The 16,737-nt window shown below is 43.3% G+C and overlaps 1 protein-coding gene across 2 annotated transcripts in view; it reads left to right on the top strand.

Moving 5' to 3' along the window:
- The first annotated feature begins 1,309 nt into the window (after positions 1-1,309).
- The window catches only part of NOL10 (nucleolar protein 10), a 129,432-nt gene continuing 114,004 nt past the window's right edge, over positions 1,310-16,737 (top strand). For both annotated transcript variants that reach the window (XR_004026955.1, XM_003272741.3), the window contains exons 1-4: positions 1,310-1,501; positions 6,993-7,038; positions 9,538-9,636; positions 15,587-15,664. Coding sequence is in view for 1 of the 2 variants with exons in the window: in XM_003272741.3 (XP_003272789.2) it covers positions 1,436-1,501; positions 6,993-7,038; positions 9,538-9,636; positions 15,587-15,664 (289 nt within the window). In the remaining variant the exon portion in view is untranslated. The remainder of the gene's footprint in view (positions 1,502-6,992; positions 7,039-9,537; positions 9,637-15,586; positions 15,665-16,737) is intronic.

The following is a 16,737-nucleotide window of genomic DNA, read 5'->3' as shown; positions in this document are numbered from 1 at the left end:
TATGTTCGCCAGGCTGGTCTCAAACTCCTGACCTCGTGATCTGCCTGCCTTGGCCTCCCAAAGTGCTGGGATTATAGGAGTGAGCCACCGTGCTCAGCCCCTGGTTAGGTCTTAAGGACAGAGCTCTCACGAATGGGATTGGTGCCCTTATAAAATACAGGTTGAGTATCCCTAATCTGAAAATCCAAAATCTAAAATGCTCCAAAATCTGAAACAGCATGAGTGTCAGTGTGATGCTCAAAAGGAAATGCTCACTGGAGCATTTCGGATTTGAAATGTTTGGATTAGGGATGCTCAACTGGTAGACCCATCTCTATAAAAACAAAACAGCCAGCTGTGGTAGTGTACCTGTACTCCCAGCTACTCAGGAGGCTGAGGTGGAAGGACAGCTTGAGCTTGAGTTTGAGGCTGCAGTGGGTCATGATCATGCCACTGTATTCCAACCTGGACGACAAAGTGAGATTCCCCCATGGAAAAAAACCCATAACCCCAACAGAAAGTAGATTAGTGGTTGTCTAGGGCTTGGTGGGGGATGGGGCATGGAGTGAATGCTAATTGAGGCCAGGGTTTCTTTTTGTTCTAAAAATGATTGTGGTGATGGTTGCAGAACTCTGGATACACTATAAGTCATTACATTGTACATTCAATGGGCACATTTTATAGTATGTTAATTATATCTCAATAAAACTGTTAAAAAGGAAATGCTAATGGAATTTTGATACATTTCCACTTATTTGGTATATGGCATTTATTTTCAGTTTTATTTTACAAACATTTACATGGTCTTACTATGTGCCAAGTACTGGGTTCCAAATGTTTTATAAATATGAACGTAGTTCTCCATCTTGGCCAGGCTGGTCTTGAACTCCTGACCTCAGGTGATCCGCCGACCTCAGGTGATCCGCCTGCCTCGGCCTCCCAAAGTGCTAGGATTACAGGCGTGAGCCACCGCACCCGGCCTACAGTACTTCTAATGTAACGTCGCAGAAACATTGGAGGAGAGAAAAGAATACACTTCCACTCGGAATTCGCACCCTGGTCGCCTTCGCTAGCTGGGTTCACTCGCTGAACCGCCTCGCCCCCGCCCGGAAAGATGACATCTCGGCCTGGGCAGAGACTCGAAAGCCTCCTCCTGCCGCTCGGGATGTTAACAGCAGGGAGAGCAGCGTCTAGTCTTGCCCCGTAGCAGCGTCGCTGACTGACCCGCCGGGTTGCCAAAACCTCACTAATTTTCCTCCCGGCCGCCGCTCTTCCCGGATTCAGCCACTTTGCCTCTTCTGGGAACGTGCGCGCGTGTGCCGGCGCCCGGAAGTGCGTCATCAGCCGGCGCCAGCGGCCGATAGCCGCGGAGCAGGGGCTCGGAGGCCCCGGGATTCCGGTGCTCGAGCACGCTGGTGGGAAAGGACCTGGGACTTGAACAGTGTTGTGCGCCGCCATGCAGGTCTCCAGCCTCAATGAGGTGAAGATTTACAGCCTCAGCTGCGGCAAGTCCCTTCCTGAGGTGAGTCACTTCCCGGCCCCCTCACTCTCGAGCTCTTTGGGGCCGTCTTCCTCGTGGGGCAGCCGCCCCTCTCCTCGGCCCTAGCCGCTGTTTTAGCTGGACCCTGGGCACCCCCCCGACTCGGGGAGGCCCAGAGGCGGCTGACAGTTTCCTGGGGAGGTGTCGGCATTGGGAGACCAGGACACTGCCATCACCGCGCCAGAAGCTGGACCAAGGGGTAATCAGGGTCAGTGAGCTTTGCTGGAACTTTTGTGAAGTTCTCTGTTCCAGAGAACGCATCCATTTGGGCTTCTTTGGGTGTTCACAGACCCTGCCACACACTGAGGTGGAAAACATGGAGATTGGTTGACGCATCTCTCCCCTATATGACCATCAGCTGTTTGTGGAGTCTCTATCATTTGCCAGGTCTTAAGGATACAACAGTGAACAAGGGAGATACAGACTTCGCATCTGCAGAATTTATGGTGTAGAGGACAGTATTTTTGAGCCTTGCTGAACTTAACCTGGTTCCTAGTCTTAAAGTTGGAAAGGGCTCGGACAAATCGGTAATTCTCTTCCAATCTTCTCGTGTTTAATGATGCAGCTGAGATTTAATAATGCGTTTAATATGCAGCTGAGATCCAGCAAGGGGAAGGGTGACTTGTCCAGCATGACACACTTAGGCTCTGAAACTTGTCTTTTGTTTCTTATACGTGATGATCAAGCCTCTGTCCACGCACTACCACTGAGCACTACCTTTTGTGGAAGCTCATTTCCATTTTGAGACTCTGCACTTGTTAGAAAGTGGTTTTCAAATATGTCACCTTATAGCATGCCACTGTTGGCCTGAGTCCTGCCCTTGAAAACAGAGTAAATATAGCTCTCCTTCCATGTGTCTGCTTCTACAAAAATTTGGAGCCAGTGCTTAGGTTTTTCCTTTCTTCCTAAAATTCTGGTTTAAATAATTCTCTGCCTTCCAATTGTTCTTCACACCTCATGAGCTTTCTCATTTTGTTCATTCATTCTCCACACGTATTGAGAAGTTACTATGTGCAAGCAACTCTGTTTTAAGTATTGGGATATATGGTGGATATTTCAGATAAGGTTCCCTGTTGGGGAAAAGGGAAGTAAACAAGTGAGCAAATAAGGCAATTTCAGGCAGTCAAAAAGTACTTTTCGTGATGAATGGTTAGAAGAGAGCTGTTTTGGATAAAGTAGTGAGAGAAAGTGTTTAGGATAAAACCTTCGGGGGGCGGGCGTGGTGGCTCACGCTTGTAACCCCAGCACTTTGGGAGGCCGAGGCGGGCGGATCACGAGGTCAGGAGATCGAGACCACAGTGAAACCCCGTCTCTACTAAAAATACAAAAAATTAGCCGGGCATGGTGGCGGGCGCCTGTAGTCCCAGCTACTCAGAGAGGCTGAGGCAGGAGAATGGCGTGAACCTGGGAGGCGGAGCCTGCAGTGAGCCGAGATCGCGCCACTGCACTCCAGCCTGGGCGACAGAGCGAGACTCCGTCTCAAAAAAAAAAAAAAAACCTTCAGGGAAGTCCTCTCTACAAGAGGTGACATATGAGCAGAAACTTAAATGATGAAGAGGAGCTAGTCGTGTGAAGATACGGGGAAGAGTTTTCACTGCTGAGAACAGAAAGTGCAGAAGTCCCCACATGGGAATGTACTGGATATGTAGGAGGACCAGAAGAGGCACAGGTGTGATTGTAGTATGCTGAGTGAGGGGGTGAGAGCAGGGTGGATGGGGCTGGAGAGGTAGGCCTGGTAGGAAAGGTAGGAAGTTCAAGTTTTATTCTTAGTGCTGCTGGAAGTCACCGTTGTGTTTCGACGTGGGCTGCTGTGTGACAAATGACTAGCTGGGGAGGGTTCCAGTGGGGATTAATTAGGTAGTCCAAGTGAGCGACTTTGGTGGCTTGGGCTTGCCTGGTAACAAAGGAGATGCTAAGACACTGAGATTCAGGACATATTTTGCAGATAGGGCTAATGGAACTTGCTAATGGATTGGATTGTTGGTAGAGGGATGTTGAGGTGACAAAAAGGAAGGAATCAGAGAACTCTTCAGTTTTGAGTCTGAACAAGCGGGTGCATGGTATTGCTGCTAACTGACATGGAGAGGAATCGAGAAGGAACACGTTGAAGGGTGGAGAGGAGGAACGTAGTGAGCAAAAAGGGTTATGATTTTTTTTTTTTTTTTTTGAGATCACGTGCAATGGCCTGATTTTGGCTCACCGCAACCTCCCGGGTTCAAGCGGTTCTCCTGCCTCAGCCTCCCCAGTAGCTGGGATTACAGGCACAAGCCAACCACGCCCAGCTAATTTTTGTATTTTTAGTAGAGACGGGTTTCACCATGTTGGCCAGGATGGTCTCGATCTCCTGACCTAGTGATCCACCCGCCTCGGCCTCCCAAAGTGCTGGGATTACAGGCATGAGCCACTGTGCCCACCCCAAGATTTTTATTTTCAGTACTGAACGTTTGAAGTTCTAATACATACCAAATGGAGATGTTGAGTAGTTAGCAGTTGCATGGATACTGGGATGGAGATTGTAGGTTAAGTCACTGTCGTTGTTTGGGACTAGGTGAGATCAAATTGTGAGAGAAAGAACAGGAAGATAACTGGCCTGAGGACCTGAGGCAGTCTTAACATTTGTCATCCAAGAAGAGGAGGGGAACCTGGCAAAGAAGAAAGACTAGTAGGCACTGATGGAAGGGGATACCCGGAAATGTGTAGTTTTGTAGAAGCAAGTGTTTCAAGGAGGAGGGAGTGGTCACCTGTGTCAACTGCTACTGAGAGCTTCAGTAAGATGAAGGCAGAAAAGCGACCATCGACTTTGGCATGATGCAGAGCACCCTTGACCTTGGTGAGGAGTTCCAGTGGAGTGGTAGGGAGGGTAGCTTGAGCTGGGTGGATTTGGAAACCCCTGCTTGTCCTGGTTAATGTTTTCTGGTTATTTCTTTGAGGTGTGGTGCCTAAACTACACGTGGAACCCCAGTTGTTGTCTGATCTGTGCAAATATTGCTTCTCTCCTGGGCTTTACCTTTTTATTAATGTAGAGAAGCCTCTACATTTACTCCCCTGGTGATCTGATGCAGTCTCCTGATTTTAAGCACATCTGTGTATCGATAATTATCACATTGACGTTTCTAGCCCTTACCTCTACTCTGAACTGGACTTGTGTATCCAGCTGTTTCTTGACATCCCCACTTGGATGTCTGATAGGCATCTCAAACTTAACTTGTCCAAAGTAGAACACCAGCTTTCCCCCCGCATTTCCCCTCCTCCAACCTAGTGGTCTTTCCTCTCTCAGTCAGTGGCAACTCCATCCCTCAAACTGTTGACGCCAAAAACACTGGAGGCTTTTTGTTGTTGTTTCTTTGCTCTCATAGAATCCACTAGAAAATGCCGTTGGTTCTATGTTCAGTATAGATCCAGAATCCAGTCATCTCCATTACTGTCACTGATTCAAGACACTGTCACCCCTGGACTATGCAATTGCAGTTATTGCAGTTGACTTCTAAGCGGTTTCTCAGTTTCCACCCTCTACCCCTTTATTCCACAGTCTATTATCAGTAAGCTGCCAGGGTGATCTTCTACTCAAAACCGTCCAGTGGCTCCTGGTCTCTTAGGGGTGAAAAGCAGAGTCCTTTGAGTGGCCTTTAAGGTGCTACTTGATGTTGTGCCTTCCTGCCTTCCTGGAGAAAGCGGTCGCTGTTCTCCACCTTACACTGGCCTCACAAGTCTCCTCACTGCTCGAGACCAGGCACACTCCTGCCGTAGGACCTTGGCACTGGGGATTCCCCCTGCCTGCCTGCTTTTCTCCCAGATGTTCACCAGGCTTGCCTCCTCATGCCTTTCAGGTCGTTGCTCAAGAGAACCTTAACCTTAAAATCATGATTCTCCACCAACACTTTGTCTCCTTTTCTTGCTTTATTTTTTCCATGGCATACATAACCATCTGACATTCTAATTATTTTGCTTCCTTATTTGTTGGTGTTCTCTCACTTGAAAGAAAGCTTCATGAAAGGAGGGGTTTTTAGATTTTTTAATTTAATTTTTTTTTTTTTTTTTTTTTTTGAGACGGGGGTTTACTCTGTTGCCCAGGCTGGAGTGCAGTGGCACAATCATGGCTCACCTCAGCCTTGACTTCCCTGGACTCAACGATCCTTGCACCTCAGCCTACTGAGTAGCTGGGACTGCAGGTGCACACCAACATGCCCAGCTTCTTTTTTTTTTTTTTTTTTTGTAGAGACAGTGATCTCACTTTATTGCCAGGCTGGTCTCGAACTCCTGGGCTCAAGTGATCCCATTGCCTCAGTGCTGGGATTATAGATATGAACCACTGCACTTGGCCAAGAGGGTTTTTTTTTTCCTGTTTTATTTACTACTGCTATACCTAATTACTGGCATTTAGTAGTAATAAATATTTGTTTAATGTATTGATGAATAAAGTTAATTTTCATTTTCAGCCCTGTCACACTTTTGACTTGGGGCTATGAATTTTATTCACGCAATTTGACCTACAATCTCCCATTCTGGAATTAATCAGCTTTTGTTGTATTTTTAGTGCTGTTAAATTTATTTTCATTAGTTTTCCAGTGGTTAAGCCTGTTTTTTTCCTTTTTTTTTTTTTGAGACGGAGTCTCTCTCAGTCACCAGGCTGGAGTGTAGTGGCAAGATCTCAGCTCCCTGCAACCTCCGCCTCCCGGGTTCAAGTGATTCCCCTGCCTCAGCCTCCCGAGTAGCTGGGATTACAGGTGCCCACCACCACAGCTGGCTAATTTTTTGTATTTTAGTAGAGACGGGGTTTCACCATGTTGGCCAGGCTGGTCTTGATCGGCCTCCCAAAATGCTGGGATTATAGGCGTGAGCCACTGTGCCTGGCCAAGTATCAGCTATTTGGTCAGTTATTTATCTGGCTTTATTCTTTGTAAAAAATATATTTCTGTAAGAAACATTCTTCTATAAATGTTTTACTTTTTAAATTCTCACTTAAATAGATTAAATTGTTCCGTATATTTAGTTATAACCCATAATATTTGAGGCTTTCTGCTTTCCGTTAGGTTGGTTAGATGGGTTAGTTTTTCTCTTGTGTAAAAGGTTGTAGTTCAAAAAATTTCTTATCTGGCTGGGCCTGGTGCCCATGTCAGTAGACCTAGCATTTTGCAAGGCAAAGGCGGGGATTGTTTGAGCCCAGGAGTTTGAGGCTTCGGTGAGCTGCAGCCACGTCGCATCATTGTAATACAGACTGGGCATGAGACCCTGTCTCTAAAAAAGTAAAAATAAAAGAAATTATCTAATGTATTTTAAGTATACACAAGAAAAAAAATCCAGGAGATATTTAATATGTTAAGAGTAGAGTTAGGATTAGAGAATATTTTTGCTTCCTATGTTATAGATACCTGTAAAGTTTGAATTTTTAAATATAAGCATGTATTGATTTTGCAAGCCAAAAAACAATTTAGCTAAATTTGTTTTAAAATAAAGTCTCTTCATTTTCTTTAAGTGGCTTTCTGATAGGAAGAAGAGAGCGCTACAGAAGAAAGATGTAGGTGAGTATTGTTTTTTCCCACTTCAGTTGCATTAGTGATCTATGTTCTAAGCTTTTACTCATTTGCTGTTATCATATATAAGTGAGGATTTATAAGAATGCAGTAACATATAGTGGAAAATGAATGCTCTTGTCCCTTTTTTTTTTTTTTTTTCATTTGACATGGGGTCTCGCTGTGTTGCCCAGACTGGTCTCTAACTCCTGGGCTTGAGCAGTCCTCCCACCTTGGCCTCCCAAAGTTTTGGGATTACAGCCATGATCCACTGCACCCAGCCCTTCTTTTTTTTTTTTGAGATGGAGTTTCACTCTTGTTGTCCAGGCTGGAGTACAATGGGGTGACCTCAGCTCACTGCAACCTCCACCTCCCGGATTCAAGCAGTTCTCCTGCCTCAGCCTCCTGAGTAGCTGGGATTACAAGCCACCATGCGTGGCTAATTTTTTTTTGTATTTTTAATAGAGATGGGGTTTCTCTATGTTGGTCAGGCTGGTCTCGAACTCCCAACCTCAGGTGATCCGCCCACCTTGGCCTCCCAAAGTGCTGGGATTACAGGCCTGAGCCACCGCGCCCGGCCGCCTTTCTCCTTCTTAAGAAATTTTTTGTTGTGGTTGGTATGTTCCTGGAGGGTATGAGATTTGATTTTACCTTATTAACTAATAAGTTAGCCTGTTACTGTTTCATGAATAACAACAGTAGACGCAAGACTCCTGGGTTAGAGATGCAGATTTTATTACTCACAGCACAGTAAATAGCATAAGCATCAGCATATTTGTGCCAGTTCCCCTCTTGAGTCTCCTGGGGACACTTAGCACAGTCCAGATGGGTGCTTGGCACACAGTGGATTTGTGTTGTGGCTGAGCAACACAGCTTGGGAAGTCCGCTGCTTTTCTAGCAAGCGGTAAGCAAACCTGTGCTTTGTCTAGAAGGGACATGTTACCTGTCTATCAAGGTTCTCAGCAGTGTAAACAACCCTGAGAAATGGCTCAGGTAAGAGTGGCTGGGGCCTTGCAATCTCACCATACCCAGTAAGCATGCAGGTCCAAGGAGGACTGTCTCTCCTAACAGGTCCATAATTGCTTTGCTCTCTGGTGTATCAAAATCTTATCCTGTAAATTAAATCCATTTATCAATGTTTGAGATACAGAGACAATGAGCATTTTTTGAAGAAAAGAATTTTACGTGTAGAATGTATGAACCCGAACAATAAAAGATTATTGCAGAAGATGTTGATTCTTTTAAATTTACGGCAGCAAGAAATTGTAAGAAAAATTTCTAACTTTAATAATTTTGGTGAACAAGTTTTTATTATATTTTCTTCATTACAGCTTGTCACATATGAAAGAAAATTTATTTTCCCATATATTTTGTGTAAGTTATTCTTTAAAAACCTAAGGTATCAAAGGCGTTTCCTCTTGTCTGCAGACAATTGGTGCCAACAGAGGCGTAAGTTAGGTTAGCTTCGTAGCAGTTTCTTATATAAAGTTAAGAGGTTGGGCCAGGTACGGTGGCTTGCACCTGTAATCTCAGCACTTTGGGAGGCCCAGGTGGGCAGATCACGAGGTCAGGAGTTCAAGACCAGCCTGGCCAACATAGTGAAACCCCATCTCTACTAAAAATACAAAAATTAACCAGGCATGGTGGCGCGTGCCTGTAGCCCCAGCTACTCGGGAGACTGAGGCAGGAGAATCGCTTGAACCTGGGAGGTGGAGGTTGCGGTGAGCCAATATCACACCACTGCACTCCAGCTTGGGCAAGAGTGAGACTTTGTCTCAAAAAAAAAAAAAAAAAAAAGAGTTTGGAGGCTTAAACCTGTTATTTAGGAGAAGAAAAAGTTAGATTTTTGTCTTTGCCATGATTGAGTAGAATAGTGGTTTAGGGGCCCAGTGCAGTGGCTCACTCCTGCAATCCCAGAACTTTGGGAGGCTGAAATGGGAGGATTGCTTGGCCCTAGAAATTCGAGACTAGACTGGGCAACGTGGCGAAACCCCATCTCTACAAAAAATACAAAAATACCTGGGTGCAGTGGCATGCGCCTGTAGTCCTAGCTATTTGGGGGGCTGAGGTGTGAGGATCGCTTGAGCCCAGGAGGTTGAGGCTATAGTGAGCCATGATCATGCCACTGCACTCTAGGCTGGGTGACAAGAGTGAGACCCTGTCCCTCCCCCCAAAAAAAGTGGTTTAATGTTTATGTTCTTCGTCCTAACACTGGATGTTTGATACACTGTTGTGGAAAAATTTTTTTTCAATTAATGATGATACTTTTTTTCTTCTTGAAAAGTAAAAATGAAATACTTAGCTTAGAAAAACAATCTATGAGCTAAGGAAAAAACCTCTGCTGTTTAATGGTTGGGCTATGCTGGTGACCTTTCCCAAGGCCAGGAAGCATTTGGGATGAATTTCACCTGTTTATAATTGTGGTGACTGCTTGGCACACATTTGTCTTCTTATGATAGAGAATAAGCACATGTTAGTGAAACTAGTTGTTTTTTTCTCTCGTTTTAGATGTCCGTAGGAGAATTGAACTAATTCAGGATTTTGAAATGCCTACTGTATGTACCACTATTAAGGTGTCAAAAGATGGACAGTACATTTTAGCAACTGGTAAGCATCTTTTTGGTTATGATTTCCATGCATTTTGTACCAGGAAATGCTGTGATGGGAAAGGTCTTTTTTTTTTTTTAAAACCCTAGAATTTTATTATAAAAAATTTCAAACACACAGAAATATTGAAAAAAATTATATAGTAATCACCCATTTAACTACTACCTGAATTCTGCTGTAAATCGTTTACTCTGCAGTATTTGATTTATCCCATGCATCTGTCTCTTTGTTCATACATCAGTCCATCTTGTTTCTTTGATGCATTTCAGTGTAAGTTGAAGATACCAGTATACTTCACCCCAAAACACCTCAGCATATATATCATTAGCTGGAGTTCAGTATTTATCAATATTTACTTATGACTTTTTTCAAGGTAAATTTATATTGGTGAAATGTACAGATCCTAAGTTTACCATTTGATTAGTTTTGACAAATGCACACGCTTGTGTAACACAAAGCTCTATCAAGATACAGAAACATTTTTTTCCTGCAGAAAATTTCTCCCACTCATGCAGAGACAACCATTGCTGATTTTTTTCAGTACAGACAAGTTTAGCCTGTTTTAGAACTTAATATAAATGTAGTCATACACTATATATTCTTTCTCTGTGAGACTTATTTCATGTAGGATTTTGTATTTGAGATTCATACACGTTGTATGTGTCAATAGCTTCTTTTTTTTATTACCAAAAAATATTATTATATGACTAAACCACAGTTTATTTACCCCATTCTCCATGTGATGAACACCTGGGCTGTTTTCATTCAGTTTTTTGGCTGTTACTAATAAAGCACTATGAACAATCACATAGAAGTCTGTTTTGTGGGTATATACTTTCATGTCCTTGGTAAATACCTAGAAGTGGAATTTTGGGGTCCTGGGTAGGTGTATGTTTAGTATTCTGGGAAACTTCCAAGTCTTTCCCCAAAGTGATCATATCATTTGCACTCCTACTAACAATGAATGAGAGTTTTAGAAAAGGTCACTTATAACATGATTTTCTGTATAATGTACTAATTTTTAAAAATATCCCTAAGATTTTACATTAACAGTATTTATCATTATCAAAAAATCATGAAATATAGAGAACTTTTAGTGTGTTGGAGTGTTGGAAAGTATCACCCAACCTTTAATGGTTGTGATTTTGGTTCATAAGTCCTGTATATTGTCCAAACATTTTTTGCCGGTATCAGTATTCCTTTTCCAAACACTTTCTTTTTGGTAGTACCTGTTATACATACGTAGGCCAGTCTCTTTTGCTTTGTGTTAATGATTATCTCAGTGCTAACTAACACTATCTACATCTCTTAGCCTTCAGTTTTATGTTCAGAAACTGGTAAAAAGAATTGAGGAAAGCTAAGATATATGGACACCCTTACTGAACACTAGAAGAAACTTACATTTTCTTCATTTTCTAGATCCGGAGATTTTAAGTGACTTGTCTAGGCTCGCAGATCTAGTACTTAAGAAAGCTAGGGTACAGATTTGTTAAATGACACTTTCTTTTATGAAATCGTCCTCTGTTCCCATGCAAAATTAATGGTTCTTCTTCTCCTTCTCCTCCTTCTCCCTCTCCCTCTCCCTCTTCTCTTTCTTCTCCTTCTCCTCCTTCTTTTTTAACAGAGTCTCACTCTGTCACCCAGTCTGGAGTGCAGTGGCATGATTTTGGCTGACTGCAACCTCCACCTCCTGGGTTCAAGCGATTCTCCTGCGTCAGTCTCCTGAGTAGCTGGGACTACAGGTGCACACCACCACACTAATATCTGTATTTTTTTAGTAGAGGTAGGGTTTCCCCATGCTGGCCAGGCTGGTCTCGAACTCCTTGCCTCAAGTGATCTGCCCAACTTGGCCTCTCAAAGTGCTGGGATTATAGGTGTGAGCCACTGCACCTGGCCTAATGGCTTTCCTTCTTATTCAGAATGTCTCGGTTTTATTTTATCTTAAAAATATTTCATAAATAATATGTGGTCTGGGCGGGGTGGCTCACACCTATAGTCCCAGCACTTTGGGAGGCTGAGGCAGGCAGATCACATGAGGCCAGGAGTTCGAGATCAGCCTGCCCAACATGGTGAAATCCTGTCCCTATTAAAAATAAAGAATTTAGCTAGGCGTGATGGCGTGCACCTGTAATCCCAGCTACTTGGAGGCTGAGGCATGAGAATCACTTGAACCCAGGTGGTGGAGGTTGCAGTGAGCCAGGATCGCGCCACTGCACTCTACCCTGGGCAACAGAGCGAGACTCTGTCTCAAAAAAAGAAAGAGAGAGAGAGGAGGGAGGGAGAGAGAGAGAGAGAGAAAATGTGAAACATGGTAGTGAGACTGAGACTGAGGAACTGAATGTCTTTTTTTTTTTTTTTTTTTTTTTTTTTTTAAGAGACAGTGTTTCACTCATTGTAACCTTGAACTTATGGGCTCAAGCCATCCTCCTTCCTCAGCTTCCTGAGTGGCTAGAAATATAGGTGCTCACCATTATGCCTCGCTAATTAAAATTTTTTTTTTTTTTTTTGAGACAGAGTTTCACTCTTGTTGCCCAGGTTGGAATGCAGTGGTACGATCTTGGCTTACCACAACCTCTGCCTCCCGGGTTCGAGTGATTCTCCTGCCACAGCTTCCTGAGTAGCTGGGATTACAGGCATGCACCACCACGCCCGGCTAATTTTGTATTTTTAGTAGAGATGGGGTTTCTTCGTGTTGGTCAGGCTTGAACTCCCGACCTTAGGTGATCCGTCCACCTCAGCTTCCCAAAGTGCTGGAATTACAGGCGTAAGCCACTGCGCCCGGTCAAAAAAAATTTTTTTTTAATAGAGATGGGGTCTCAGTATTTTGCCCACATTGGTCTTAAACTCCTGGACTCAAGCAGTCGTCTGCCTGTCTCAAAGTGCTCGGATTAACATGAGCCATGGCACCCAGCTGGAATCTTAAATTTAATTTGATTTTAATTAATTTTAACTTAGTCTCACATTGCTAGTGGCTGCCATATTGGACAGCACAGTTGTGGAGTCCAGAGTCCTGGTTTGACTTTCCTAGAGGCCTTTTTCTGGTATGGTAGGGGAAGTGGAGTTGGAGTGTCACTTGCTTCTGCATTTAATTTGGTAGAGGTTTTTCTTTCAATCTCGGTATCTATCCCTACTTCTTTCTTAGATTCCCTTTGGTGTTCTAGGCCTTTTGGCTAAAAACAAGTTGAATAAGGTTGGCCCTGAAGACCTTTCATTCTGGTTGGGGAAATAGATTATCTAAGGGAATGAACCCAGGGGATGTGCTGATTTGTTACGGAAGTGACCGGCCTCTTGATTCCTTTTGGAAGCATTGGGTTTATGATCATGCCAGATTCAAATCTATCCTTAGTGGCTGTGTTAATTTTTTCTGTTACTTGGGGATGAAAGATAAGAAATAGAGGATCTACTTTTATTAATGTTTATATTTTTTTACCACTTTTTTCCCCCTAGTGGCCAAAGTAATACTTGTAAGCCTTTTAAACAGCATAGCAACAAAAAACAGCAGGGTACACAGTAGCTCATGCCTATAATCCCTGCACTTTGGGAGGCTGAGGCAGGATTACTTGAGGCCAGGAGTTCAAGACCAGCTTGAGCAACACAGCAAGATCCTGTCCCTACAAAAAATAAAAAGAAATTAGCTGAAAGTGGTAGTGTGCACCTGTAGTGTCAGCTACTCACGGGGCAGAGGCAGGAGGATTGCCTGAGCCTAGCAGTTTGAGGTTACAGTGAGCTATAATTGTACCACTGTGCTCCAACCTGGGCAACAGAGCGAGACCCTGTCTCTAAAAAAAAACTTAAAGCTCCCAAAACAAACGACAGTGGAATAAAGGTCCTGGCTATATTAAAAGTTTTATGTATAGCCTTTCAAATTATGTGTGTGTGTGTGTGTGCGTGCATAAAATTGTGTACATATATATGTATCTGTCTATATGGATATATATATATACACACATATACACACGCATATATATGTGTGTATACACACACACACACAAATTTATTAAAATTATTGCCATACGACAGTGGGCTCATATTTACTGGTTTTAAACTTCTCTTTTTTAAGCTGGGTGCGGTGGCTCATGCCTGTAATTCCAGCATTTCGGGAGCTGAGGTGGGTGGATCACTTGAGCCCAGGAGTTTGAGACCAGCCTGGGCAATGTGGTGAAACCCCATCTTTACAAAAAATACAAAAATTACCCAGTCGTGGTGGCAGGCGCCTCTTGGTCCCCACTACTTGGGAAGCTGAGGTGCGAGGATCACTGGAGCCCAGGGAAGTTGAGGTTGCAGTGAGCTGTTATTGCACCTCTGTGCTCCAGCCTGGTTGACAGAGTGAGACCCCCATTTCAAAAAAGGAAAAAAAAAAAAACCACCAAAGAAAACCCCACAAAATAACCTTTTTTTTTTTTAAACTAAATCTTGGGTTTTGATCTATGCCAGAAAACAAAGGACTACCTCATTCTTTTATTTTTAAGATGTCTTTATTTTAAATACATAACATAAAATATGAAAGTCTCCGAAATTGCACTTCACGGAGATAGACTATCATTGTGAAGTTAGTTCCTCCAACTTTTGCCTTACAAAGTGCCAAAGTTAGGCCAGGCACGGTGGCTCACTCCTGTAATCCCAGCACTTAGGGAGGCGGAGACAGGCAGATCACCTGAACTCAGGAGTTCAAGACCAGCCTGGCCAACACGGTGAAACCCCATCTCTAATAAAAATACAAAAATTAGCCAGATGTGGTGGCAGGCACCTGTAATCCCAGCTACTTGGGAGGCTGAGGCAGGAGAATCACTTGAATCCAGGTGGCAGAGGTTGCAGTGAGCCGAGATTACTCCTCTGCACTCCAGCCCGGGCGACAGAGCAAGACTCCATTTCAAAGAAAAAAAAAAAAAGAAGCCAGGCTCAATGGCTCACGCCTGTAATCCCAGCACTTTGGGAGGCCAAGGCGGGTGGATCACCTGAGGTCAGGAGTTCGAGACCAGCCTGACCAACATGATGAAATCCCGTCTCTACTAAAAATACAAAAATTAGCTGGACATCGTGGCCTGCGCCTGTAATCCCAGCTACTCAGGGGGCTGAGGCAGGAGAATCACTTGAACCTGGGAGGCGGAGGTTTCAGTGAGCCGAGACCACGCCATTGCACCCCAGTCTAAATGACAGAATGAGACTCTGTCTCAAAAAAAAAAAGACAAAGTGCCAAAGTTGCCATTCATTTGTACAAAATTGGGATCGTATTATATGGATCATTCTCCAGCACTCGCCTGTGCTCTCCCTGTACTTTTACTTTATAGTATGTTTTGGCAGCTTTCCATGTCAGTGGTTACTACAGGTCTGCCTCATCCGCTTTATGGGCTATGTAATATTCCCTTGCGTGGATTTATTGTCATTTATTCAACCATTTTCCCGTCAGTGGACATTTTATTTGCTTTCAGTTTCTGACCATTTATAAATAATGCTGCAGTGAACATTCTTAATATCTTTGGCAGGCTTGTGGATATATTTCTGTGAGTTCAATTTGTGTAAGTTGAAATATAGATTGAAAGTGTACAAACATCATGTATTTTAGGGATTATCCTTCAAAGAAGTTGTATCAATTGTATACTAATCAACAACAGTATATGGGAATATTTTACACTTTCACCAACACAGTTATTAACCATTTTTTAATCTTTGCCATTCTGGTGGACAAAACTGTTTCATTGTTTGCATGTATTTTGTTAGATTACTTGTAAAGTTTCGTAGTTGTTTTGTTTGGTTTTCTATGACTTGCTTGGTTAGCTTTTGCTCAGTTTTTCCTTGGGGTGTTTGAGAGGGGCTGCTTTTACATTCCTTTCTTTTGATTTGGTTACAATTAATCCTGCTTATCTCTGAACAAGAAGTACACTCAGTGTATCTGGATGTTTTGACTATGAAAGTATGTCTTTAGGTTTTACATCACATTAATTTTTTCTAGGAACATATAAACCTCGGGTTCGATGTTATGACACCTATCAATTATCCTTGAAGTTTGAAAGGTGTTTAGATTCAGAAGGTGAGTAAAAAGCTAAATTTGAATTCATGAAAATGGCTTTTTATGTTTGTCTGCTTTTCTGGTTTTAAAATGAGAAAGGTTTGTAATTAGTTTTTTATTGCTATATAACAAATTACTGTACTAGAATCTCGATGGCTTAAAACTTCCATTTAGTAGCTCACAGTTGTGCAGATCTTAAGTCTGTGCAGGTTCTGTGCTCAGAGAGGAGGTCAGGGTGTTGACCAGGTGGAGCTCTGACTTGGAGGTGCTGGGCAAGAATATGCTTCCACGAGTTAGTTTGTAGTTCTTTTAGAATTGACTAGCAGCTTTTCTGGTTTTCAGAGAAAGCACCCTCCCCAACCCCGAAAATAATAAAAAATAAAAAAGAATTTGCTTCCAAATACACTCAGGTTGTTGTCAGAATTCAGTTTGTTGTGGTTATAGGATTGGGGTTCCCATTTCCTTCTGGCTGTCAGCTGCGGGCCACTCTAGGCTTCTAGAGGCTGCATGCATTTCTCATCACACGCTCACCTCCACCTTCAAGCCAGCAACAGCTCATCAGATCCTCCTTGTATTTCTTTTCCTTCTTTCCTTCCTTCCTTCCTTCCTTCCTTCCTTTCTTTTCTTTCTTTCCTTTCTTTCTTTTTCTTTCCAGGTAGGATCTTGTTGCCCAGGCTGGAGTGCTGTGGCATGATCATAGTTTACTGTAGCCTTGAACTCCTGAGCTCAAGTGATCCTCCTACCTTAGCCTCCCAGGTAGCTGGAACTACAGATGCGAGCCACCATGCCCCACTAATTTTATAATTTTTTGTAGAGATGGAGTCTAGCCATGTTGCCCAGGCTGGTCTCAAACTCCTGGCCTCAGCCATCCTTTTGCTTTGGTCTCCCAGAGTGCTGGGATTCCAGGCATGAGCCACTTCACCCAGCCCCTTGTGTTTTGGATCTCTGACTTTTTCTTCTGCTGCCAGCCAGAGAAACTCTGCTTTTATTTATTTATTTATTTATTTATTTATTTATTTATTTATTTATTTTTGAGACGGAGTCTTGCTCTGTTGCCCAGGCTGGAGTGCAGAGGCATGATCTTGGCTCACTGT

The sequence above is a fragment of the Nomascus leucogenys genome, chromosome 19 (assembly GCF_006542625.1).
Source record: "Nomascus leucogenys isolate Asia chromosome 19, Asia_NLE_v1, whole genome shotgun sequence".
Lineage (NCBI taxonomy): Eukaryota > Metazoa > Chordata > Mammalia > Primates > Hylobatidae > Nomascus > Nomascus leucogenys.
The sequence above is the reverse complement of the archived record's forward strand: the minus strand, read 5'-3'. Positions and strand labels throughout refer to the sequence as shown.